Raw genomic sequence first — 25,220 nt, 5'->3', positions numbered from 1 at the left:
TAATTTTTGAATGTCCTATACTGATTTCAGTCTAGAAATCCTTTAAAGATAACTTTAAAGGAGGCCATTTGGTTCCCCGCATACAACACTGCACATGTGCAACATAAAGGATACTGGCCAGAGTATTGACCTTGCTCTGTATGGATTTCAGCATGCCCCTTTGGAAGGTTATGTTCTCCTTGGTCGCCATAGCAATGCTGAAGAAAAAGAAAGATGTAGCAAAACAGATAAGTAGAGAAAAGTGACAATCCTTCATGTCTTTGCTCTTTATTAGTAATGTAAAAGTACCTCTGACTGTAGGCGAGTTAGAAAATGTAATTTTTATCTTTTCTTTTTTACTTTGGTTGTCTCCACCAAACATCGTGGTGCTGTAAAGCCCCTGTGTCATTCAGTACTGTTTCTAAACTTTTTTTTGTAAACCAAAACTACAGAAAAGGATTTAAAGGGTAAAACCTAAAATTGTGATCATTCCTGCTCATTCAAACACCATTCCTCCCTCCTACATGCAGTATCTTTATGAGATGGTTAGGCACCTATAAGGGCAGTACAGATGTGCTGTGGTATTGTGCCTCTTGTTCTAAAACTTGGGCCTCAGGAATCTTCAGAGCAGCAAAGTGCAGCTGAGCAGTTGGCAGGAAAAGTTTCAGGCTCTATGTTACACAAAATAATCAATACAAGCTTCAGAGCCCACCTTCAAGCACTTTGTTCAACTTTTAGTTGTAAGAACTAATCCCCAATAATCATTTATTTCTCTTACAGTAACCTCTCCACAGCTGTACCAAAAAAAAATCCACAAACAGGTTCTATAAACAATAACTAATGGCTAGATGCCAGCAGCAGTGGCTGTGAGTGGTACTGGTTTGCTCATGCAAGGAGAGAAATTACTTTAAAAAGACATGACATGCTGAGAAGCATCATTTAATCTGTTTAAAGATGATGTGACATCAGCCAAAAGCTTTTAGACCTGTTCACGCCCCTTATATACGACATAATGAATAATATACTATTTGAACATATGTCATTATATTATTAGAAAGGAAAAATATTGATTCAAGCAAAAAATCGTCAATTATTCTAAATTTTCACTACATGTAGGATTATGCTAGTATTCAGACTGGTGACAAACAGAACTAGTCATACGGGACCAATTCCTCATATCTCAGAGTAAAAGATCCCCAGAGGATGCCGGTGAAAACAAAGTAAATGAAATCACCAGTTGTTTACTCTTTTGGCTGGTAAAGATGATGAGCTGTGTGTGTGTGTGCATGTGTGTGTTTCGACTGAGCACTGAGAGACTATGACCACTGTGTTCGTCTGAACGTGTTGTGCGTGTGATGTGTGAGCACGGGTGGGTGGGGTCGTAGCATCTCCTGTGGTTTGGAGGTTGCTAAGGGGACAATCTGCAGTCTTGGCCTGGAGCTGTGTTTTGGGGATCATGTTCTCCTCAGTCAGGAAGAATCACTTTGCTGATACCAGCAACCTCGACTAGTCAGTGTTAACCGGCTCATGAGAATCAGAGCTGGAGGACAGAAGTGCACTCTCTGATCAGTCAGTTTTTGTTTTTTGGTGACCTAAACGAGGAATGTTAAACTGTCCAGCAAACTGTTGAATAAAACCCCAGATCACAAATTATGATAGTGCCTCTTAATGCAATATGTGCAGCAAACAGTGCCTCTTCTTCTTGGACTGAGGTCATTAAAATTAAACTAACTACATCTACAAAACTTTTTAAAAAGATAGCCCGTAAACTACAGTTCATTGTGTTTAAGAAGATAACTTGTTATCCGTCACACCAGAGAGAACTGTAATTTTTAAACCCATTTTTTAAACTATAGCCAGAAGCCAGAACAATACTCATCTTAAGAGACTTTAAATTATATTGAAAAGAGCCAGCCACATTATAAAGGGGAAAACAATGCAAAGCAACAATGCTCTGTGAGCACATACTTGTGTCTGAACCAGACTCAGATGAATAAGGGAAAGCAGGGCTTACCTTATTGTGTCATCCATCAGTCGATCTGAGCTATAGACAGTGAGAAGGAAAGAAAAACGCAGGGGAAGGGCACTGGTTAGATATTGATACAAGCACTGCAGAATAAACAAGGAATCTGCATGCTTGATTTGGCAGAATTTGTATACTTCCTGACACAAAACCAAAGGCCATGCTACAGTATGGTTTGGTCTGGTCAAGCTGTTGGAAGACTGATATACGTTTTCACTTAACCCTTTAAGACCTACCATAGAACCAAGTCCACCAGAGCTTATATTATATTTTTACATGCTGTGGAGCCATTTTTGGGAGCATTTCAAGTTGCTATACATCAATACAACCATTACAGCCCAGATTTTAATAATATGTGTGCATTAAGTGCATAGTAATTACATAAATTGCAAAAAAGTGCAATAAACTACAAACAAATTGAAAATCGTTTTTGTTTTTTTTAACATATATTTCTAGTTAGAGAAATTTAAGAGGCTTATCCCTCAAAACTGTAAATACAAAAAAGTTTCACAAAATAGTTTTATTTTTGAAATACACCAATTTTTATATAGTGCAGGAAAAACAAAAATAAATATTATAATGCAAATTTGCAAAAAAGCAGCATATGCATCAAAATAAACTATTTCCAGCAGTGCAATATGAGTCCTAAGCATCCCAGAAACGACACAGAAAGTCATAAAGTCAAACATAACTTTTAAAAACACCAGTATAGGCTCATGAGGCCCTGATGGTAAAAAACTACATTTCCGCAAAAATGATGTCACTTCCGGTTTCGGGCAGGTCATGGCGGACGTGCAAAAGTTCGCGCTGACGTCTATTCCAACATAGGAAGTGTTATGAACAGCTGATTGGATCGGCAAAGCGTGTTTCTGGAATTTTATGTTTTTGTTGCTGCAAGTGCTTTTTATGCAGTTTTTTCAAAGCTATATGTGGAAGGAAACTGTGACCGAGGACAAGCTGATGGCATAAGATGTAAGTAAAACTCCTCCGGTTTCATATGCAAAAAAAATTATTGCTCTAGCTTACGTGGTTGCAGAGCTACAAGGATTTAAAAGTAGTTACGCAAAACGGAGCCTGCCCGCTCCGACCGGCTTTAGAGGGTTAAAAAAAAAAAATTTAAAAAAAGAGTTGTGGTAGATTCTGTTAAATTAAGAAACGGAACAAAACTTGCACAGTTTTGAGTGTCTTTTAAGATCTCCTCCTGTACAATCTGTGAGTCTCTGAGCTTCTGTACTGATTTATCATTTTAATGGGAGCAAAAGCCAGCAAATTGTACACTCGTGCGCCAACTGCAACAGGTCCGTTGATGTTTGCAAGGGCAAAAACACCAGTATATTTGGCCCATATAGCAGTGACTGAGTTGCACAAAAAAAGGAATGAATCTTTTTTTTTCTTTTTTATTTGTTTTGTTCATTTTCCCCTCATGGATAAATCAACTCAGATGCCCGGAGATTAACGTTCTGCATCACTGCATAAAAGAGGGGAAAGTGGAAGGCACTGCTACACTCCCAATCCCACACAAACCTCTTATGCTGTAACACTTGTTTTGTGTCTCATGTTGCTCATAAGCATAAAAGCTTTCAGCGGTTTATCTTCTAATTGGAATCAATTTGGATAATGTTCCAGAGAACTAAAGTCAACCAAACAAACAAAACTGCAGGGATTGTATTTCATAGTTCAACAGTCATTCATCTTCCATTCAGCAACTCCACATCCTCCACCTGCATGCTCAATGTGTGGTTTCCGTTAAGCTCTTAACAATGTTGAGATGAAGTAAGAGAAGGCACTAAAAGATTTATACCTTACTTGCAAGATGCAAGATCTTCCTGATTGCATCACAGTTTTCGTGATTCTCTCATTCTCTCTCTTGATGGGCAAACATGAGAGGAAACCACCAAGAGCTGAAAAATGTGGCAAAAACTGTAGTTCCTCTAGGTTACTAGCAATTAGGGCAACTAAAGACTATTTTGGTAGCTGACTAATCTGCCAATTTTTCTTTGACTAGTGGATAGTCAGTTATCTTATAACTTTTATTTATGCTCCCTGTGGGCAAACCTCCTGTTCTAGGTTCCAGTACCTCACCTGCTCAAGTCTGCCCACCTGCGAATATCACTCTGTCGTCTTGAACCACAGCAAATCAAAATAATGACCTACGAAACATATCAGTTTACTCAGAATAAAAAGGAAAATGCACAGTTTGTGTTTGCGTGTGTGTGCACGCATGCATCTGCATCATAAACTTTTAGAGCACTTTTATTTGAATAATATTATGGTTTGCTGCGAGGTAAAGTCAGTCTCACATATCTGTGCTTCAGTTTTGATAAATTATTACTGGATACCAATTAGCAGTCCATTTCTACATCTGTGACTTGATAGAACTCTTTTCTGCTCCAGCTGACTTTTATTTTGCTTTGCAGTGAGTGTTTACAGGAAAGGTGGTAGAGAAAGCCAAGCCCAGACATAACAAGGGACCTTTTTTCACTAGAGCTCCCTACAATCTGTGGTATTGAAAGGTAATATGTCTTATTTAACTTTGTCTTCTAGGCAGCGAGTGGGCAGGACCAATTGGACTATAATGCATATTCACAATGTGGGCTGTGCATCCTTCTGTTCTTGGATCACAGCTGCCCACACTGGCACCAAACTGCTTTTTTGGCAGTAGTTTGTAAGATCGTAACTGCATTTGTCTGACTGAATGAAATCAGTTACAGGAGGTGAAATGATAACTGGCATCTAACTTCATTATGAGTTAGATGGCAGTTACCATTTCACTTAATAAATGTATTGTGGGAGCTGGTGGGTGGAGTGAAGAAGACTGCAATTAGGCAATTATGCAGTAGGAATAAGACTTTATAGCATTAGAAAAAGACCAGAAATTATATTCTAGGATCTGAGATTTTAAAACATAAAAGCTTAAAATAAGTATTTGGTTAATAAAATATTAAATTAATTGGTGCGAACAAACACTGTCAGGCCAAAAAAGAAGAAGAAGAACTTAAGACGAATGCAATATGGACAGAGACTGCTTAAAAGATGGAAGGAGGTGCGACAAAAAAACGAAGCCTTTAACTGTCCTTCACCTGACAGTGTTCTGCTGATAAATAATGAGCTGAAGAAGAAAAAGAGAAAGCTCAGGATCCGCCTTGATTTATGGAGTTTTTATGTGCAGAGATGAGATGTGGCAAAAGATTTATGCTTTATATCCTCCATAATCATTCTGCAGCTATAGTGGTGAGGTTGATTGTGCCATTTATGTATATTAGAATTTCTGTGGTTTCAGCTTTGAGTGGGGTTCTTTCTGTTTCCCTTGGTCAGTTGTTTTCCTGCAGTCATTAAGTCACTCATTAGCTTCAAGCTAATTGCCCTTTCCATTTTGATGAATCAACCCATACTGTCCACATGATCTGCTGCGATTCACAAACAAATGATCACGCAGACAGAATGCTTACTGACAATTATATACACAAAAAATACTACATGCATTGCAAAATCATGGCTACAAGGATTAAAATAGTACTGCCCACAAGTCCTTTAAAGTGGTCTCAAGCCAATAGTCCTTTAGGCTTTCTGAATGTCTTTCATAGTTTCTGTTTGGCTGCTTTTTCACTCATCTTCAGTCAAATCCTTGTACCTCACCCTTTTCAGAGGGTGAGGTACAAGGTTTTGTACCTCACCCTCACCAAAACAAAAGGTTTTGTCTTTTAAGCCACTGAAGTGAAAAAAGCACCTAACTAACCTAATATGAATCAGTATTGTGTATACACATAACAATCGACTTAGCAAAGCACTTTGTTTCTCGCAGCTTGTTGCAAATACACATCATTTGTTCAGCTCAGTCTATGAAAAATGCCAAAGATAAAGTTTGATACACACAACATTGTATTTTGCATCAACACGATGATTCCCAAAGAGCTCTTAGCCAAAAACCTGGCCTATGTCAGCATGGTGTGCCTCCCCAGAGCCTGGATCACAACATTATTGATGCAGTGTGGGATCGTCCTGACAGAGAACAGAAGAAAAGGCAGCCAATATCCAAAGAAGGGCTTTGAATGACCTCCAAAGTTTACATCAAAGTTTAGTTGAAGGGCCAACAGATAACATAAACTGCACGCTCAGTCATCCTGGTAAGGAAATCCCAGAAAGTTCATTCTGTTCATCTGGATGTAGCGTTTCTGGTAGGAGAATCATTTGTCAATGAAGCTATGGTACGCGTTTTGCTACTGAGAAGTCCCACTAAAACATTACCAACATTAAGTACTGAGAGGAAAATCAGAACATGCCAGTAAGCAGCTAAACACTTTCAACTCACTGAAATGAGTCTTCTCTCCCAAACCGCAAACAATCTTAATGTTTAAATTGCTTTCACAGGGAAATGGATATGAAATAGATCATAATGGACTGTTTTGTGTGAGCTAGTCAGTGAATATGGTTGATATGCATGATAGATTTAAAATAAGCTGTGCTATTATCCTCATATCGTTACAAAAGTGTGAAAAAACATAAATTAACTGACCCAAATTGGTCCACAAACACTCTTGTGGGGTAAATCTATAATTAAATCTCTACACGTCCTGAACTAGTTCTGTGGTAAGTTGTAATGTGATAGAAAGAATACGAGGCAAGTACTTCACCGTGTATCCATGGTGCAAACTTAAAAATCTGCAACAGGCTAGACAGACTAAATGCAGGCATCTTGAAGAGGACAGAGTGACAGAGAGACTTTGAACACCTGTTTAAAATGCTAGGTGGAAAACCTGAAGAGTTCACCATGATCAAGACCTTGCAAAAAATTATAAAAGAGATATGGGCATGATATACTGGCCACTACAGTTTTAGAAGTACCACCCATGGCTATTTGAGTATTTCCATTATCAAAATGGGCAATTAACTGTCCTTGTTAAAAGAAAATAGATTAACTTGACAACTGTGAAGATAACTAACCCACACAGCCTGAGCACTGTAGTTGTAAAATACCTAACTCTCACCAAATTACTATTGTGTACTTTGCTAAATTACCTAAGTAACTTAGCAAAGTACACAATTATTCAGCAACCATGCTGGTCTTAATGATTAGAAAACAGAAACATTCACAAATTGCAGGTTCTTTGCAGCTGTTGGATGTGGCTCATGGATCGTGCGATTTGATGCCCTTGTTCGTTATGCTACACTAACTTTTTAATTTTTTTATTTGTTATAAAAATGCACAATTTGAATATGTCTTGTTTGATATGTAGATGATATTTAGATGCTTTTTCACTTGAAGCAAAGCACCACATGCAATTCTTATGAGCCTGGCAAACAGAGCTTACACATTTAGAAACAGGCAGACTATAGAGCCTAAATGGACACAAAATGATGAGTTGTGACAGTATTTACTGAAATAAAGACTCGGAGCATATCTTAAAGCTTAATAACTCAACTTTGTGAGTGACAAGAAAAGCATCCAGAGAATCATCATTGGATTTCATTGTGAGTTTGAACTAGAAGTCCTTATGTGACCACTACCATTAAAGCTGTTGCAGCATGAACTTTTAATGGACTTACCCCTCCCTCCCTCTTGTTTATTTATGAAGACTAACCTCTATGGCAGAGAGAAATGGAAAAACAGATCTACAAGGATGGAGAAAGAACCAATGATGGGGTGAAATAACAGATCAGCAGCATTTATAGTAGCTTTAATTACTAAATGGCATCAAGTTACACTTGCCAAAGACTATTATAAACTAAAGCTAAAGCAATGAGTATCAGTGACAAAACTGAAAACAGCTTTCAGCTCTACTATGTAGAAACATCTGACTGCTGTAGAACCACATACTGAAAACTGATGAAAGCTACCTTAAAGTTACAGTGTATACAACCTCATCACTAGATGTCAGTAGATTATAGACTGGATTCAACTTCATTCAAGTTTTTTTTCTTACACCTTCCAATTTAAGTACATAATCCTAGCTATAGTTGCCGCTGTAGTCAACCATGAGAGATCAAAAACATTAAATTTAGACTGTACCCAGTAATGGTTGTGGCCAATTGGTGTGTTTCTACTACTGTTTGTGTGTTAAAAAACAAACAAACAAGCAAATAAACAAACAAACAAACAAACAAACAAACAAACAAACAAAATAGTCTTTCACTATTTGGTTTGCCATCCTGTCTTTAAGTCTGACGTCATTAGCCATTTCCGGGTCCAAACTCCGCTTCAGGTCCCACAGTCAAACGGACAACGTGGCATCACTGAGAGTTAAAGATGGTCTAAATTCTTTCATCTTTAATAAAATGATGAGTGTGGCTGCTCTACCAGGTGTAACAATTAAATTTAACATCCAGGCATCCACGAAAACAGAATTTATGAAGTTTAACGGAGTTTGAAGTTAGCAGGGAGTTGGCTCGCTAGTTTTCATCTAAAGATAATATAGCAGGTTCTGACTGAGGGATTTCAGAAAAAATTAAAACATACCGCTCTGCTATCACTTCTGACATAAACAAAGACAAAAAACTAAACAGCAGTGACGTTTGTAGGGTTACTGAAGTTGGGCAAGCTGGTATATAATGATGTGGTACGTGGTGGCTAGCTATGCAGCTATGGTTAGCATAATATAAACACGGTAAAGCTGGAGGATGAACACTAACCTTTTTCCACTCAATTCAAGTTAATGTGAGGGTTTCCAATGGTTAGGGACAAATGCAATTGCATGGCAGGATGCTGTAAACGGGCCAAACTTCAGTCAGGAGAACAACTGAGATAATCCACCCACAATACAAGGTTAGTGATTAATATGCTCTTGTATTTGCTGGTCTGTAGTTATACTGTAAGGTTTTAAAAACCAATCTTTAAAATGTGCTGCCGAGAGAGGCCAACAGTGATCACTTAATAAACGCAGAGTAGTTTGGACCTGGAAGCAGGTTTTATACGTCATCACTTAACAACTGGATTTGGTTAAGAAAGTTTAAGCAGTCCACTGTTTTTCTGCCAGATGACAAGCTTGTGTAACCATTTACTCTGGAGGAGGCTGTAAATCTTTGTGAAAAGAATCCGATACAAGTCATAGAGTCAGAGAAGCTCACTTCTTCCTGAGGACAGCAATACTGAGGTGAGATGTTGAGGATACAATGAACTTTAGCACCGCTGTTAGCTATTGTTATCCACTGTTACCAAGCATTAATGAAACCTTTTTTTTTTTAAGTGGATCTAACGTTGTTGGACTCAAATTATATTCTCACATGAGAGCAAATACAAGAGTTAATTCGCAGAGTGTCAAACTGTCAGAGAGAAAATGTGATTTTTAAGACACTGAAGCCTAACGTTAGCTGGCATAATAGCTTACAACCAGCTACTGTTGTTAAAGCCGGCTCATTCGTAGCTGCTGAAAATGAGTAATTGCAACAATATCTAGAACACATAAACATGTTTATACACATTTTCATGTGTTAGAGGCCTGACTTCAGCTCAGGTGATGAATCTTGAGGTGAGGAGGAAGAGGATGATTTTTTTTTTTTTTTTTTTTTTTTTTTTTTTAAAGATGCTTGCCACATTGTCTCATTTCTTTATATTTTCACTCCTATGGTAAAGCGGACCCCTTCTCAGATGATAAAACATAGGTATGAATCTTTATATCAGAAGGTGCAGTCATGAAATAAATAAAAGTTGCTCACTGATATTTGTTTCAGTGAATCAATAGAGATTTGCAAGCATTTCACTCACTGCAGTAGCTTGTGGATTAACTGCAAGAGAGCTGTTTTATAGGCTGCAAATTGATTAGTCGTAGCTGACCAGTTTGGCAGCCTCAAGCCATCATTTGCCAATTTATAAATGGTTCAAACACAGTCATTACACAAGGCCTCCTACTTACATTTTTCACACTAAATTATTGGGGCAGCATGATGAAGCAAAAAAAGTTCAATAAATTAAAACAGATCATGCAGCTTTACATAAAAGAAACCTCATTATTCATGCTACTTTTCCATAAAAGTCACCTTTGACAAGAGATCATCACAGATTGCGCCAGGAATCGGGAAAGTAAGATTTTCACTCTTTCATTCATCTCTCATATTTATCGGGTATCTGTGGATAACAGTGATACTCACCAACACATTACATCCCTTTTCTCTCTTTTCCCTTTCCTGTTTTATGGCTTTAATAGGATCAATCAAGTGTAACTCAATCCTCATATCCAGTATCCACTTTCCCTCCCATCTATGCCAATGGTAAGGGGAAGCCCTATAGATAGTATGGGCTGTGGTTTAATAACATAATTTAATTAACAATATCCCGATCAAATGCAAATGACAAGCAAAACAGCACGACTGCTGAGAAGGCATCTCAAATGGTAATGTTTAGCTGTGTGTGTGTGTGTGTGTTTTTAAATAATCTTCATTTTTAAATAATTTATATTACATATTCAGTTAAGATGTTTGGAGCCAAAATATTCTTCGACCCACTCAAGCACTTGAAGCATTAACTTCTCTCCCTCATGTGCTAAAATGAGCACACCTAAGTATTCACTGATAAGCCACGAAATTGAAGCCATCTCCAGCTATTATGTCACAGGAGTACTGTCTGGTACTGGGATGCTGTTAAAGCATCCATTGTGTTGTGTGGGTTGTATGATACATCCACTGAGCAGTTTCTGTGGTGTGGTAAGATACACTGTTCTCTGTGGGACGCCACCCCCGTCAGGGGGTTGCTCGGTGTCCAATAACATGGGCAGTAATGTGTTAGAGTAGCGTCCATATGAATGCTAGGACCAAATGTTTCCCACCTGAACAATTCATGGTAATGAAATGTCATGTTATACAGTTCAGCAGTCAGCAGTACCTATGTGATTCTTGAAAACCACTGAACTTACACAGGCTGAATTGTACTCCAATTAACCATCAAATATTGACTGTTTTGTGAACGCTAGAATACCTCTCCTCATTTTTTATTCTGTTTAACTCAGCAATACCTTTGATTATATCCTTGAGCTCTAACAAATGTGTTGAATCCATTTCCTTCCTCTCAATTATTTACATCCATTTCTTTTGGCCTGCAGTCCTCTTCTTCTTCATCTTTTTTTGCACATTGCTATATATCTTGACACGTTGCTGCCACCTATAGCTCAGTATAGAAGAGTCACCGCATTTGGAGCACCGCATTCCATGCCCTTCTGGACAACACAAAACAAATGGGGGAAGACAAAGAGAAAAATAGACACAGCACACCGACCAGTCATGGCAGATGGCCGTCTTCTCTGAACCTGGTTCTGCTGGAGGTTTCTTCCTGTTAAAAGGGAGTTTGTCCTTCTCACTGTCGCCAAACCGCTTGATCATAGGGGTCATATGATTGTTGGGGTTTTCTTTGTTGTATTATTGTAGGGTATAGCTTACAACATAAAGCGCCTTGAGGTGACTGTTGTTGTAATTTGGCACTGTATAAAATAAAACTGACTACAGACCTACAGAATACAGAGATGAGGGAGCCATGGACACTTTCACTGCAGTATTCAATTTACTGATACTGTTTATCAGTACCATTAAATAGGTGCTATAAAGACATACCGTCAAAAAACAAACAAACAAATAAACAAAAAACACAGAGACATATGGTACACCCTAGGTCACTTCCACTCCCAGCAGAGCTTCGACAACATTCCATTGGTAGACTAGGGACACTGAGTCATTGCTGAACCTGCTACACAGAGCTGTGGCCGCAAGGTAGTTGGTGTCTGGGTGTAACCCCCGAACCAAATGGTCGACACTGAAGGTGAAGAGCATAATCAAACTAAAGAGGGAGTCCTAACCTAGCTTGGTTAGCCTGTGAGACTTTGAAGGCAGCCGATAGTTACCAACAGGCCAAGCAGAACACATCTCGGACAGTGCCTGAAGCAAAAACTGGGCTGTGGGAGGAGTTTGGAGAGGCCATGGAAAAAGACTTTTTGACTGCCTCGAATGGTTTCTGTAAAACAATCAGTCGACTCAGGAGGGGAATGTGGTGGTCTACCTGCACTGTGTATAGTGCAGGTGGAGCACTGCTGACTTTAACTAAGAATATTGTTGGACGGTAAAAGATCTTTGAAAATCCAAAGGTCTGATTGGCAAACTGGGGTGGTTGTTCCCATCTTTAAAAAGGGGGACCAGAGGTTGTGCTCCAACTATAGGGTGATCACACTCCTCAGTCTCCCAAAACCTATGTCAGGGTGCTGGAAAGTAGAGTATCAGAGGTACCTCGGGATACAGGAGGAACAATGTGGTTTTTGTCCCAAATAACTGCCCTGGTCACGGAACACTGGACCAGCTCTTTATACTCTTGAGAATGATTGAGGGTTCATGGGAGGTAACCCAAGCAATCTACATGTGTTTTGTGAACTTGCAGAAGCCATACCCTCTGAGTATTCTGTGTGAAATGCTTCGAGAGTATGCGTGGTCGGACCCGTTGCTAAGACCCATTCGATCCCACAGAAACTGTTGCTTTGTCCGCATAGCCAGCAATAAGTCGGACTCGTTCCCAGTGGGTTTTGGACTTTGCTAGTGCTGCCCTTTGTCACAGATTCTGTTCATTTTTATGGACAGAGGATTAAGGCATAGCCAAGTGGCAGAAGGCTTCCATATGGGCAGTCTCAGAGTCTCGTCTCTGCTTTTTGTCGATTACGTGGTTCTGTTGTCTTCATCAGGTGGTGGATTCCAGCATACACTGGAGCAGTTTGCAGCCGAGTATGAAGCGACGGAATGAGAATCAGCACCTCCAAGTTTTACGCCATGGTCGTCAGCTAGAAAAAGATGGAGTGCCCACTCCGGGTCAGGGATGCGTTATTGTCCCATGGAAGAGTTTAAATATTTCAAGGTCTTGTTTAGGAGTGATGGGCAAGGGGAGTGGGAGATTGACTCAAAGCGAAAAAGCTAAGGTCTCAATTTACTGGTCGTCCAACGTCCCTACCCTCAACTATTGTAAAGAGCCTTGGGTAGTGACCAAAAGAATAAGGTTCTGGATGCTAGCGGCGGAAATGAGCTTTCTCATATTCATATCCAGAACACGTTGGACAGATAATATCTCTCGGCTGCCCTGGGAATCTCTTGGTGTTTCCTCAAACAAGCTGGAGGAGGTGGCTAGATTAACATTTAAGATACCTGTTAAATACAATTTAATGTTGTTGAAACAGGAGCGTTACTGACCTTCGTGCTAGTTGCTTCGTGTTAGTTACTAATTTAAATGCAAATTTATATTTAACTGAACATATAGTAAAAGTGTTACTGCTTTATTTCAAAGACATAAAAAAAAATCCATAAAATGCTATGCGATTAAAGTTATTTAACTAGACCACACTGTATTTTAAAGGGTCATTACATAAACATCAATTTCAGTATATAAATATTAGCCATGCATTGTGGGAACAGGTAAAGCCTGTTAGAAAATGAATGGAGAGGTCTTTGAGAGGGAATAATTGCAGCATTATTCCTTTGAGAACTTGATATGGGAAACAAATGCAAATACTAATCAGTCACACTGCTATGTATTGGCCATGTAAATAGCTCTGTGGTAAATTTGTGTTTCGTTTCTTTGTGTGGGTATGTTTGTGTGTGTGTGTGCCCTGCTGCTATCCAATTTTACTTTCCATGCAGTGTGCATCTAACACCTCTGGCACAAACACAGGGAAACGCATAAAAAAAAGAACCACATGCTGTTCTGCAGGGGTTGAGAGTCAGCCAAAAGATTGTGGGATACTAAGGTTGCTAGAGATCAGGATTTGATCTTCTATGTCATGCATGCTCATATAAGACCTTAAGTTATGAATTAACAGAAGAACTTCACATCTTCTATAAAGTAAACGCATGAAGAGAACAAATGAATGTGTCAGAAAAATACATTTTTATTTGTTTTTCCCAAATCGTGGGCCTGCGCCATCAAGGTTATTCCAGCTTGCTTTCCTAAAAAAAATCTGACTATTCCACATTTAGGGTGGCAACCTTATTCTACTTTTAACTGCTATGGTTAAATAATACAAATGCTTTGGGAACTTACTTTCTCAGATGCTCATGCTCCTTTAGGAACAGCTCTGTTCTTCTGTTGTTGACCCCAGAACCGCTCTTGTATGTCCTAAAAAGGCAGGCAGATACACTCGTGAATAATACTTTTTTTTTTAATGAATGGTAATTTTCAACATTTAGGCAATGTCAGAATTACCTGTGTGTCAAAATCAAGTTTTCAAAGTGTAGATAAGAAATAAATCTAAAATGACAGCCCAAGTTAACAGGCGACAGCCTTGATCCCAATTCTTGTCTCTGTAACTTTGCATACATCAGAATCAGAAGTCAATCAAAAAGGAGCAATCTGTAAGGCTGTCAATGTAATTTTCACAAGCAGATTGCCACAGGGTACCAAAGGCTGGCTAACTTTCAAAGTGAGGTGACAATCTGCGTTTTATCCTGCAGATCTCACTCTTCTTTGCAAGGACCACTAAAAAACACAGCATATACAAGGAATATAAAAATGTAAAGGCCTTGTTCCTTAAACTGCACATTAGCAATGTGATAACATCATTAAAGGTGTTAATCACTTTACTGGTATGGTAGCGCTTTACTAATTCACACAAACTGCTAATATTTGTAGCATATATGGCTATTGCATACAGTGATTATGTAATGATTAATTAATCAGAAAAGCCAGACAGAGAAGGTAAGCATTTTAAACATAAAATGTTTTTTTTACAACTTGATTGTCTTTCATGGCTCTTTTTGTGTTTCTAACCCATTTTTTTTTTGTATTTTCACACCAAGGATGCCACCCTTTGCAATAATAATAAATCTTCAGACTAAATATTGCGTTTCCATAAAACTATAAGCCATGATTGGTCAACTGCCCAAGTAGGTCTGAGTAACTGCAGGGACATTTAAAAATAATGATTCCTTAAATGTGTCATTTTTGTCAGATCTTTTGAATTAAAGCTGCTGCAGTGAACAAAGCAAAATTCAAACTGTTTTTCTAGAGAAAAAAAAAGAGGAGAAGAATAGATTTTTTTTATGGTTAATGAAGAAACAGAAAAAGAACCATGCTCTCCTCTACTGAGCAGTCAGAAGTGATGAATGGGCGTTGCACCACTCACAAAGTAAACACAGCAAACCCATTCTTTTCTGTTTGATGAATCTCTAGCTATCAGCAGCCCTGAACTGCTGACTCCCATGCCTTCTTCGTTTCTGGTCATTTAACACTGCCCCACCCTCTCGTCGAGCAGGGGAGGAGGAAGGCTATGAGCACATATAGTACACCCCAGAGTGACTGCCTTGAGCCCAATCTGACCACCCTAGCAACTGGGCTGATGCTTCTGTGGGACCAGAATTCTTTGTACTGACAGACCGATTCATCACTCCGGCGAGGCTTTTTAAAAGGGCACCAATGTAAATCATAGAAAACTGTCATTTTTGTTGCTGACATTTAAAAATCAAAGCAGGAGAAGAAGGGTTGTTACATCTCAGCTCAGCTCTGCAGCATGCTATTACTATGATTGTGGTGTGTGTGTGTGTGTGTGTGTGCTTCAGTAGTCTGTAAGCACAATGCAAGTTATTGATATGGTGTTTGATAAATGCCTCACTGTTTCATTTGAGTGCTTGTATCAATTAGATAGTTTGGACTCCTTCTTGTTACCAGTATGGACATGGAAAACATATTCTGAAACGTGTGCTGGTCCATTTACTTCACAGCCAAGAGCTCTACTGCCCTCTACCTGACAAAAGAGAAAATGCTTAGCTGCACCAGATATTCCATCACTGTATTAATGTCATGATATTTGACACATTTCTGTACTGACCCCAAAATTGTATTTTATAAAAGCATCTTGTAACTACGTTAGTGTTCAGATAGGCCAAGGCTTAAACTGTGCTGCCAAGAAGACAATGTAAAAACAAAAAGTCCATAATTCTGTGATCAGGAAATTGTTTTTGCTATTTTCGACAACAGAATTTTGTCATATATTTTCAAGTCACATTACTTTCTGTCTATTATTTGCCAGTATTGATACTTAGGATCATTCAGATAAGGGGTGGTCTCTTTAATTAAAAGTCATTTTCTGGTTTCTAGGCAATAAGTTCCAACATCATGCTAGAAAACTGTATGAAAATGCATCTTTTGCACTTAAAAGATCAGACAAAGGTGCTTTTAACCCAAATAAAAACAATTGGCCGAGAAAAAAAAGCTCCACCGATGTCCTATGTAATGAAGTGGCTCCTAATATAAAGAGATACATTTGCGTCCTTAAAAAAAAAAAGATTACTTTCAGTGATTTCAAATGTAATGAAAATCCTGATTAATACTTTATTAAGTAAAGATTCACACTATATTTGATAACCTCTCCCGTCCTCTGTTAAAACAGAGAGAATAAAATCATGCATTTGACTGCTCCTTTACTGCTGCTGGTGGTTAAGGCATCATTTTCTAGCAGTGTCTGATTCACCAGAATATCTGTCATTCCATCGGTATTTTACCTTCTTCTTGTGCTGGACTCAAGACACACTCGAGGTTCCAATGACTTGATACAGCATCTCGTGACACAAATTGGTATTACACAAAAGTCTGCTTAGTATCCTGTACCCTATCCTTAGTTTCATAATTTCGAAACAGTTTCAAAAACTGCACCCAACGCTGTTTAATCTGTTGTTTTTTCAGGTCATTCTGGAAAAATGTAAACTATTTTAATTTATAATAAGCTCCTTAAGAGCTTTATAAATTACTTAATGAATACTACATTTGTATATTTATATATAGTTAAGTGAGTGTATTCCTATTGAACATGTATGCCTGCCTGCAAGACGCCTCTGCATGAGAACTCTTCTCTTTGTACTCTAGATGGACGGGGAAGGATCAATAAGAATCCTGCAGTGCTCACTGTTTGCCATCATCAGTGCCTTCACAGATCAATAAGCCACTGCAAAATGAAGACTCATGGTCTAGCAAAACCTTCGTTTCAATAAATTCCCTCAAACTGTGCAAATCTGAAGAGAGGATGCACTTCCTCAATGCAAGGCCAGAGAGAGCACGAATCTTCTATTTGTTCAAGAACATGCCAAATGGAAGTGAAGTTTCAATTATTCCTCTCAGGAATAAGGTCTACGACATAAGAGCAGTGCTTGACCGTTTTTATTGCTCAGCACCCTTTCAGATCAAAACACAAGAAAGCATGCGTGTGTAGGATCTTATCATTTACTATAATATAATAAACAACAACGACATTAATAAAAATAATAATTAATTAATTAATTAATTAAAACATTCCCACGCTGCTATAAAAGCTAAATGAAATTAAAAGGTGCTGTGGCTGAGTACTCACTCAATGTCTTTCCTGACAGACCCTAGAAGGTCTTCCCTTTCCCGGATGGCCAAAAAGTTGCCTTTGGTTTTGTGGAATTCATGTGTGTAGTCCTTTGAGGAAAATAAAGTTTAAAAAAAAAAAAAAGGAATACAGTAAAGACAGAGAAACAAACAAGTGGTAAACAGGACAAAACTAAACCACTAAGGCTAGGTTCACACTGCAGGTCTTAATGCTCAATTCCGATTTTTTGATCAAATACAATTTTTTTGTCTACTTGTTCACACTATAAATAAAATGTGACAGCAAACGCGCTTTAGTGTGAACCCTCAAAGCGGCCCGCATGCACAAAAGAAGACGTCACACACAACGCGCTCTGTTTAGACCCAGACCAAACAGTATTGTTTGACTGATGGCCATTAATATAAAGACTTGTTTCGGACTTTACGTTTCCCAATTTTGCTTTAACTTATAAAGTTATTTTGTTATTTACATATGGCCTAATAATAATCCTTATTGCTGTTTTAGAGAGGAGCGGTGCTTCAAAGGATAGTTGCAGATTTCTGTCAGAATCTGCAGATTATACAGTAGAAATAAAATGTTCACGTTTCTCCAACATTGTCTTCCCAACAGTTTCACTAACATCTGCACGGGACGGCCAGGAAGCGTCTTCTCGGGTGCTTCTCCGGCGCTGATAATTGGCGTCTGTCTTGTGTCAGTGACGTAAAAGACGGATTTAATGCGACATGACCATTCAAGCAGCAGTCGCTTTCTAAAACATCAGATATGTATCGGATTCAGCACCACATACGAAAGTGACCCAGATCGGATTTGAAAATATTGGATTTGTGCCGTTCACACTGTCATACCATGATCGGATATGGGTCGCATAGGGTCAAAAAAGTCAGATTTGATGCGCTTTCGCCTGCAGTGTGAACGTAGCCTAAGACTCAGTATGTGCTTTAGAAAGTAGTTCTTGGGCTCTTCATTGACTTCAGTAACCATAACTGAGAATAAGTCGCTATGAAAGAAAATGATTTCAATTAAATTTAAAAAAAAACTATAGAAAACAGATGAGCGACAGGAAAAAAGGAACAAGACAGCAAACCTGTAGGATGTCCCTGTGCCTCTGGAGCGTGTGCATGAGAGCAGCGTTGAGAGCAGCTGCGCCCGGAGAGTTGGTGTACTCCGCCATCTTGTCATTCACTGCAGTCAGCTGAGAGAGAGAAGGAAACAGAGTGGACGGATGGATGGACACGAAGGATGAGGCATATATCCATTTCTGTTCTTATTATATTCATTTTGCCGTCCTTTTCCACTGACCTGAGACAATTTACTTACTTTGGCTAGCAACTGTTCAATCTCCACTGACATGGTGTCAAACATCCTGTCCTGGGTAGAGTTGTTTAGCAGAGGTGTGGTGTCTGACCTGAAAGGAAAAATAAGATGGAAGAATATTAAGAATTTTTATTTAAAGCAGCTTATTTGTAATTGGTTTTTAACTCACATTAAAAAACATCTTGTACTGTTTTCTTGTGTTTAATGGACAAGAAATGTGCTTTATTTCATAGCAGAAATTACACATTCATCAAATAAAGAATTTAAAGCTGTTAGTAAAAAATAAATAACTGTAATCAAACAGAAGTAAGTAATCAAGTTTTTTTTTCTTGATTGGTAATGTTTCAAAAGCCTACTTGGTCTCAAAATCCTTAAGGTCGGCAATAAAGAAACATGTAGTTTTTGTGTTAGAATATTCCATTCAAGCTACTTTAGGGGTGGCTATAGCTTAGGAGAGCAGGTCATCCACTGATCTGAAGGTTGGTGGTTCAATCCCTGGCTGCTCCAGAATGCATGCAAAATATCCTTGAGCATGATACAAATTTGCTCTCCGTTGCATCCATCAGAGTATAGGTGTGTGATTAGTAGACAGAAAATAATTAGGCATAGAGAAAAGTGCTTGGTGTATGGGTGAATGAGGCATGCTGTATAAAGCGCTTTGAGTGCTTTTTTTTTGCTGATTAACAAATATGCATTTTAACAATTCCAATTCAGGCTAGATATGAAAACTCTGAATGACGAATATAATTAAAAATAATAACATTTTGACTAGTAACCCATTTTCAACTCCAATAAAATAAAATAAAAAAACATTAAGTTTAAGCTTTGGAACCAATCTTTGCTTTCATTATATCTTTATATCTTTTCACTATATTGTTGTTTTTAAGAATAATATTAAATATGTGATTAAATATGACAACAATAAAATACAATAAATACATCTTTACATTTGATAAAGATTTATTGCTAGAAGAATATTAATTGTTTCAGCTTTTTAGTAGTTATTAACTCTGCAGTTGAGTGAGAAGCCTTAATCTTACGTGTCTCCTCGACGTCCATCTCTGGAGCTGCTGTAGCTGGTGCATAATTTACTGAAAGAGACCAACTTCAGGTCAAGTTCGTTCTCCAACTGTCTGGCCTGCTTTCGCAGATCTGTAACAGAAGTACACAACCCAGTAAAATACTTAAAAATAACTGAAACACCATCAATTAAGTATTACCCCAGAGTAGAAAATAGATGGTAGATAGATAGATGGTCCATTCAATTTTCTTGTAATGCTATTTTCTTAATTAGCAACTCAACATGAAGACAACTTGACTCTACTGCTCAGCTGTGATGTCTATTTTGTCTGTTGCTGACTGTGCAGAGAGTGTATAGTAGAGTATGAGAGCTATGTAGAACAAAATTTCACCATGACAAGATTTTCAAAACTGAAAATCTTTTTGTGCATCTTCTATTAAAAATATTTTATATCAGATATCCAAAAAATGTAACACTGAAACCTATACAGAGGAATAATTTATGTTAAACACTAGGGCTGGGCCATATCATACCGTTCACGGTAATACCAGTATAATGTTGGGCAATGATAAGAAAATGAAATATTGCGATAGAATATGGGTAAAGCGTGCATGTGCAGTGCCTTTCTCTTCATACGCACCTGGCGGAAAAAGCATGGTGGCGACGGAGAATGAGAAGGGCGAAAGCGGATCGTTGAATGAAACGGATGAACCAGAATTGGTTTGTAAAAATGGTTCAGTGGTGTGGAACTGGTTTAGCTTTCGTCTGTCAGATACACACAAAAGCACAATTTTTGGTAGAGCATGCTAGCAGGCCGTCGTTATTACCGTGTTTTTTGGAAAATAAGTCGCTCTTAAAATCTATCCTTTGATTTTCTGAAAAATCGAAGTGCGCCGTATGTATGAATTCTGGTTGTGCTTACTGACCTCGAACCGATTTTATGTGGTACACGGTAGGGCTGCACGATTAATTGTTAGAAAATCGCGATCTCGATTCATACTTATGTGCGATCTCATTTCCAAATGACAACGATTAAAATTTTTTTTTAAAAAGACGACGATGATTGTACCGCATTTTGATCCGGGACGTAATCTGCATGAAAACAAGCGCTCACTCTTCCTGCTCAACAAATGACAAGGGCGGAGCCTTATACCACGTGATACAGAAGCTGTGCCGTGTGATGCTAAAATTAGCAGGGTAAAAACAACGGAGAGCACATCAGGGATGACGAGAGTGACAGGAGAAAATCCGTCCCGGTCAACCACCCAAACATCAATAACGGGAACCTTATACAGCACTTCCCTATACCCGTCGAACTCCCGCAGGCACAAAGAAATTACAGAGGCTATTACTTATCACCTGACCAAAGATATGGCTCCCATCAACACTATGCAAAACGAGGGATTTAGGAAAATGATCAACACCCTAGACAAACGCTACACAGTGCCGTCCCGCAACTATTTTTCTATTGTTGCACTATCTGCTCTATACACACAATGTCGAGCAATGGTGGAGACGGAATTTCAAGCAGTACAATATTTTGCGGCAACGACAAAACGTGAGACATTTGTTGTTTTATGTTTATTTATTGTTTTTATGTTCAGTCTCAACTGTTACGAAGTTGATGTGCAGTTAATAAGTCCAATAAATATTTATATTGGAAAAGAAAATCGTGAGAGAATCGTGATCTCAATTCTAAGCCAAAAAAACGTGATTCTCATTTTATGCAAAATCGTGCAGCCCTAGTACACGGCGCTCGAAAATCTGCCAAAAAATGTTTTAGTAGGACTTTGCTAAGCTAAGAACGCGCACCGCTTGATGGATTGTCAGAGCATTACGGCTACCGTAGGCAGGAGTCTCGCAGAGTAATACGTACTGTGCTTCAACATATTATTACTTGTGTGTGTATAACCTCTTTTTAAGTTTTGCGGATATTATACATGGTTATGCTGAGGATATGTCGGCCCATTTCCACTGGAAATGCCTTCTTGGTTAAACTGTCAGCAAAGAATTTGCACTGTTACATTTTTATATAACTTTAATGCACATAAAAAACAGCTGCTTGTTTAAGTGAAAATACATTGATGGTTTTGTTTGTTTTTTTGCATCAATAAAGTTGTGGAGTTTTAAAGTATTTTGTCTCGCGTCAGTTATATCATCAGTTATATCATCAGTTATATTGTTATTGCAAATTTCAAAATATATATCGTGATAAATATTTTTGGCCATATTGCCCTGCCCTACACACACGCCCTACACACATCCAAATACTCATTAAAGCAAATATCATAATAAGAAGAATCAGAATCGTGTTTATTGGCCAAGTATATGTGCAAACACGGTTCCGGTAGATGGTGACACTCTCAGACAATCAATTAGCAGAAATTCAGTGCATTTAGGCATAGTCAAGACATAGTCAAGATAACCTGTTGAAGTTCAAAGTGTCAAGGAAGGTTATTTGTGTGACTTGAATGTGGCATGGTTGTTGATGGCAGATAGGGTGGTCTGAGTATTTCACAAACTCAGGATTTTTCCACATGACCATTTCTAGGGGTTACAAAAAATGGTCCAAAAACATAAATATCAAGTGAGCAACAATTCCCTGGCAGACAATGCCTTGTTGAAGACAGAAGAGAATGGGCAGACTGCTTCAAGTTGACAGGAAGGCAACAAGAACTACTTAAATAGAAAACAAAAACAATTGTAACAACCAAAGTATGGAGAAGAACATCACTGAATGCACTATACATCAAACCTTAAAGCAGATAACCTACCTACAGCACACTGGGTGTCATTTCTGACAGCTAAGAACAAAACAGGGTAGTAAGATTACAGTTCACAGGTTCACCAAAGATGGACAGTAGAGGATTGGAAAAACATTGCCTGGTACATGTGTCTTAATTTCTGCTGCAACATTAAAATGGCAGGATCCTAAAAAAAACAGGAAAACATGGCTCCATTCGGCCTTGAATCAACAGCTCAAGCTGATAGTGGTGTTGTAATGGTGTGCTGGCTATTACCAAGTCCCTTATCTCCAAATGAGCATCAATTAAATGCAGCAGCCTACCAGAGTCTTGTTGCTGACCATATCCATCCCTTTACAACCACAGTTTTGATGGCTGTTTCCAGCAGGATAACACACACACACACACATTCCACAAACCTCAAATCACCTTAAACTGGTTTCCTGAACATGATAATGACTTTACTGTGCTCAAATGGCTACCACTGGCTTCAGATCTCAATAGAGCCTTTTTGGGATGTAGTGGTACAGGAGATTGACAAATTGGCGCCAACTGTGTGATGTTTTCATGCGAATATAGACCAAAGTCTCTGACCAAAGTCCGCGTTTTCCAACATGGTACTACGAAGGTGAAATGTCCCATGAGCAATTTAGTTGTTTTAGTTGTGACTTGTTCAGGGAGTACCCCGCCTCTAATCCAGTCACCGGACTGGGGGGGGGGGGGCAATTTTAAAAAATATGCCATTTCTTTTTCTGCATTAAACATCAACAAAAAAAAACTTCTGTGCTACCGAAAGCTAAAGCAACAACGCTCATTGTTTTAACACTACATTAACCAAGGGGGGAAAAATATGAAAACGCTATCTGCTCACTGCCGACAATTAACGAAGCAGCTGACACACTCGATGTGCCAGGCTGATAAGCCGTTTAGATCAACGACAAGGCTTAAACCGCCGAAGGAACAGAGTTAAATTAACTTACACGGCGTCTAGTTCGCTAGCTTGTTGGGAGCTAACTTGTTATTGTAGTGGCATGTGTGTTTTTAAACCATGTTTCTTACAGCCAGAGGTGGTGTGACAGGGGCAAATTAATTGCTGATATTATGAAAACGGTAAAAAAAAAAAAGTGCTGTTATAATACTGCTTGCTGTAAACAGGCTCGAGTGTTGCCTTACCTTCCCAGTACGTGCTGCTTCCTATTCCTGCCATCTTTGTTGTTCTGCGACGTCACCAAAATCCGGGTACTGTCACGTGTCAGCAGAAAACGTACAGGACGTACCGCACGACCGCGTCAGCCAATCAGCTACAACACAGCGTCACCTAGAGACCAGTAGCAGCCTGGAATATATGTCACATATATTCAAGTGACGTCACGTCCCTGCTCAGTTGACGTCACATATATTTAGAATCTTACAAAAAATTTCATCCTTTGATCCTTAAATCCATAAATAGGGGTGAAAAGCGACAACTTCGTTAATCGCAGCATTTATGTTTGCAGAATTGAAACCTTTACCAGAGAAGTATTTTGAAACACCTAACCTGTATCCTTTTCGGAGTAACTGTTTACAGATTCCAACATGTCACAGAGGAAACAACCCTTGAGATTTCTAAGGTAAGTTTTCCTTCTTTTTTCTGTTTTTCGGTTGTTCACTAACGGAAAAAAAAGACTCACAAAGGCTCACCTCGGCTGGCGTCTCCTGTAACCCTTAATGTTTCTAAGGTACGTTTTGTTTCTTATTTCTGTTGATCTTGTAGTTATTGTCCTCAGGTGAGGTTTGAAATTGGGACTTTTTTTTTTTATGTTTCCTTACTGTAAAAATATGGCTATATGAGGCTAAACTATTAGCTAGCGCAATGCCAAGATTTACAAGAAAATGATCAGCGGATGTCAAGTGCCATTGGTCTACAGATATCAGATATTTAAACTTTACTGATGAATTCTCCAAGTAAAAAAATACCAGGGTCGGTCCAAAAAAATGTCATTTGACAACCCAATTGGCTTTCTGGATGTAATGTCACATATATTTAGAATCTTAACAAGAATTTGATCCTTTGATCTTTTGATCCTTGAATCCATAGATGAAAAGCTGCCGTCTCCTGTATCCCTGCATGGTTCTAAGCTACATTTTCTTTCTTGTTTCTGTTGTTCTTGTAGTTTTTGACCTCAGATGAGGTTTAAGTGTCTGTGTTGTGCAGCTGGTCTGGTCTGTCTCTAGACAGGCCAGGCTGCACCCACCAGTAAATGGTGGAGGCTCACAAGGACATACTCAACACACAAGTTTCTGGCTTTCTGAACAACTCTGCACGAGGGTTTCTCCGACGAGGGCAGGGCAATGAGGCACAGCCCCCCGTCCCCCGGTGACCCTGCTATGCCCACCTTCTTAGGGAAACCCTCTGCAGAGGAACCGAGAGAGCCAGGAACTTGTGAGTTGTGTACGTCCACTCAGGCATCATTCATACTTGCTCTGTAGGCAGTTCCTGTCAGAAGGAGGAGGCACAGCAGGAGCGTCGGGGGGCGGAAGACGGTGCCTCAGTGCCTCTCTCCTTCTGACATTGTAAAAAAAAAAAAATTATAATTATTTATATGTAGGTAATGTCCTGAAGAGCTTGCTAACCACTTTTTCCTCTCTCTCTGTTTGTTTCTCGTCTGTTGTTGTGTGTGTGTTTGTGTGTATAGTTTTGTCTCTTTCAGACAGCTGCTGGTCCTCACCTCTGCAGTGCTGCCGTCTCCTGTATCCCTGCATGGTTCTAAGCTACATTTTCTTTCTTGTTTCTGTTGTTCTTGTAGTTTTTGACCTCAGATAAGGTTTAAGTGTCTGTGTTGTGCAGCTGGTCTGGTCTGTCTCTA

General features: G+C 38.9%; 1 protein-coding gene across 1 annotated transcript in view; it reads right to left on the bottom strand.

Moving 5' to 3' along the window:
* The window catches only part of gosr1 (golgi SNAP receptor complex member 1), a 25,366-nt gene extending 1,688 nt beyond the window's left edge, over positions 1-23,678 (bottom strand). Inside the window, exons 1-8 of the mRNA XM_085183973.1 lie at positions 23,548-23,678; positions 19,650-19,761; positions 18,613-18,700; positions 18,380-18,487; positions 17,293-17,384; positions 13,995-14,069; positions 1,994-2,023; positions 115-197 (exon numbers count right to left, since the gene is read on the bottom strand). Coding sequence (XP_085040099.1) covers positions 115-197; positions 1,994-2,023; positions 13,995-14,069; positions 17,293-17,384; positions 18,380-18,487; positions 18,613-18,700; positions 19,650-19,761; positions 23,548-23,581 — 622 coding nt within the window. The 5' untranslated portion in view covers positions 23,582-23,678. The remainder of the gene's footprint in view (positions 1-114; positions 198-1,993; positions 2,024-13,994; positions 14,070-17,292; positions 17,385-18,379; positions 18,488-18,612; positions 18,701-19,649; positions 19,762-23,547) is intronic.
* Between the last annotated feature and the right edge of the window lie 1,542 nt (positions 23,679-25,220).

Source organism: Neolamprologus multifasciatus, chromosome 14 (assembly GCF_963576455.1).
Source record: "Neolamprologus multifasciatus chromosome 14, fNeoMul1.2, whole genome shotgun sequence".
Taxonomy (NCBI): Eukaryota; Metazoa; Chordata; class Actinopteri; order Cichliformes; family Cichlidae; genus Neolamprologus; species Neolamprologus multifasciatus.
This window is presented reverse-complemented; position numbering and strand designations above follow the sequence as displayed.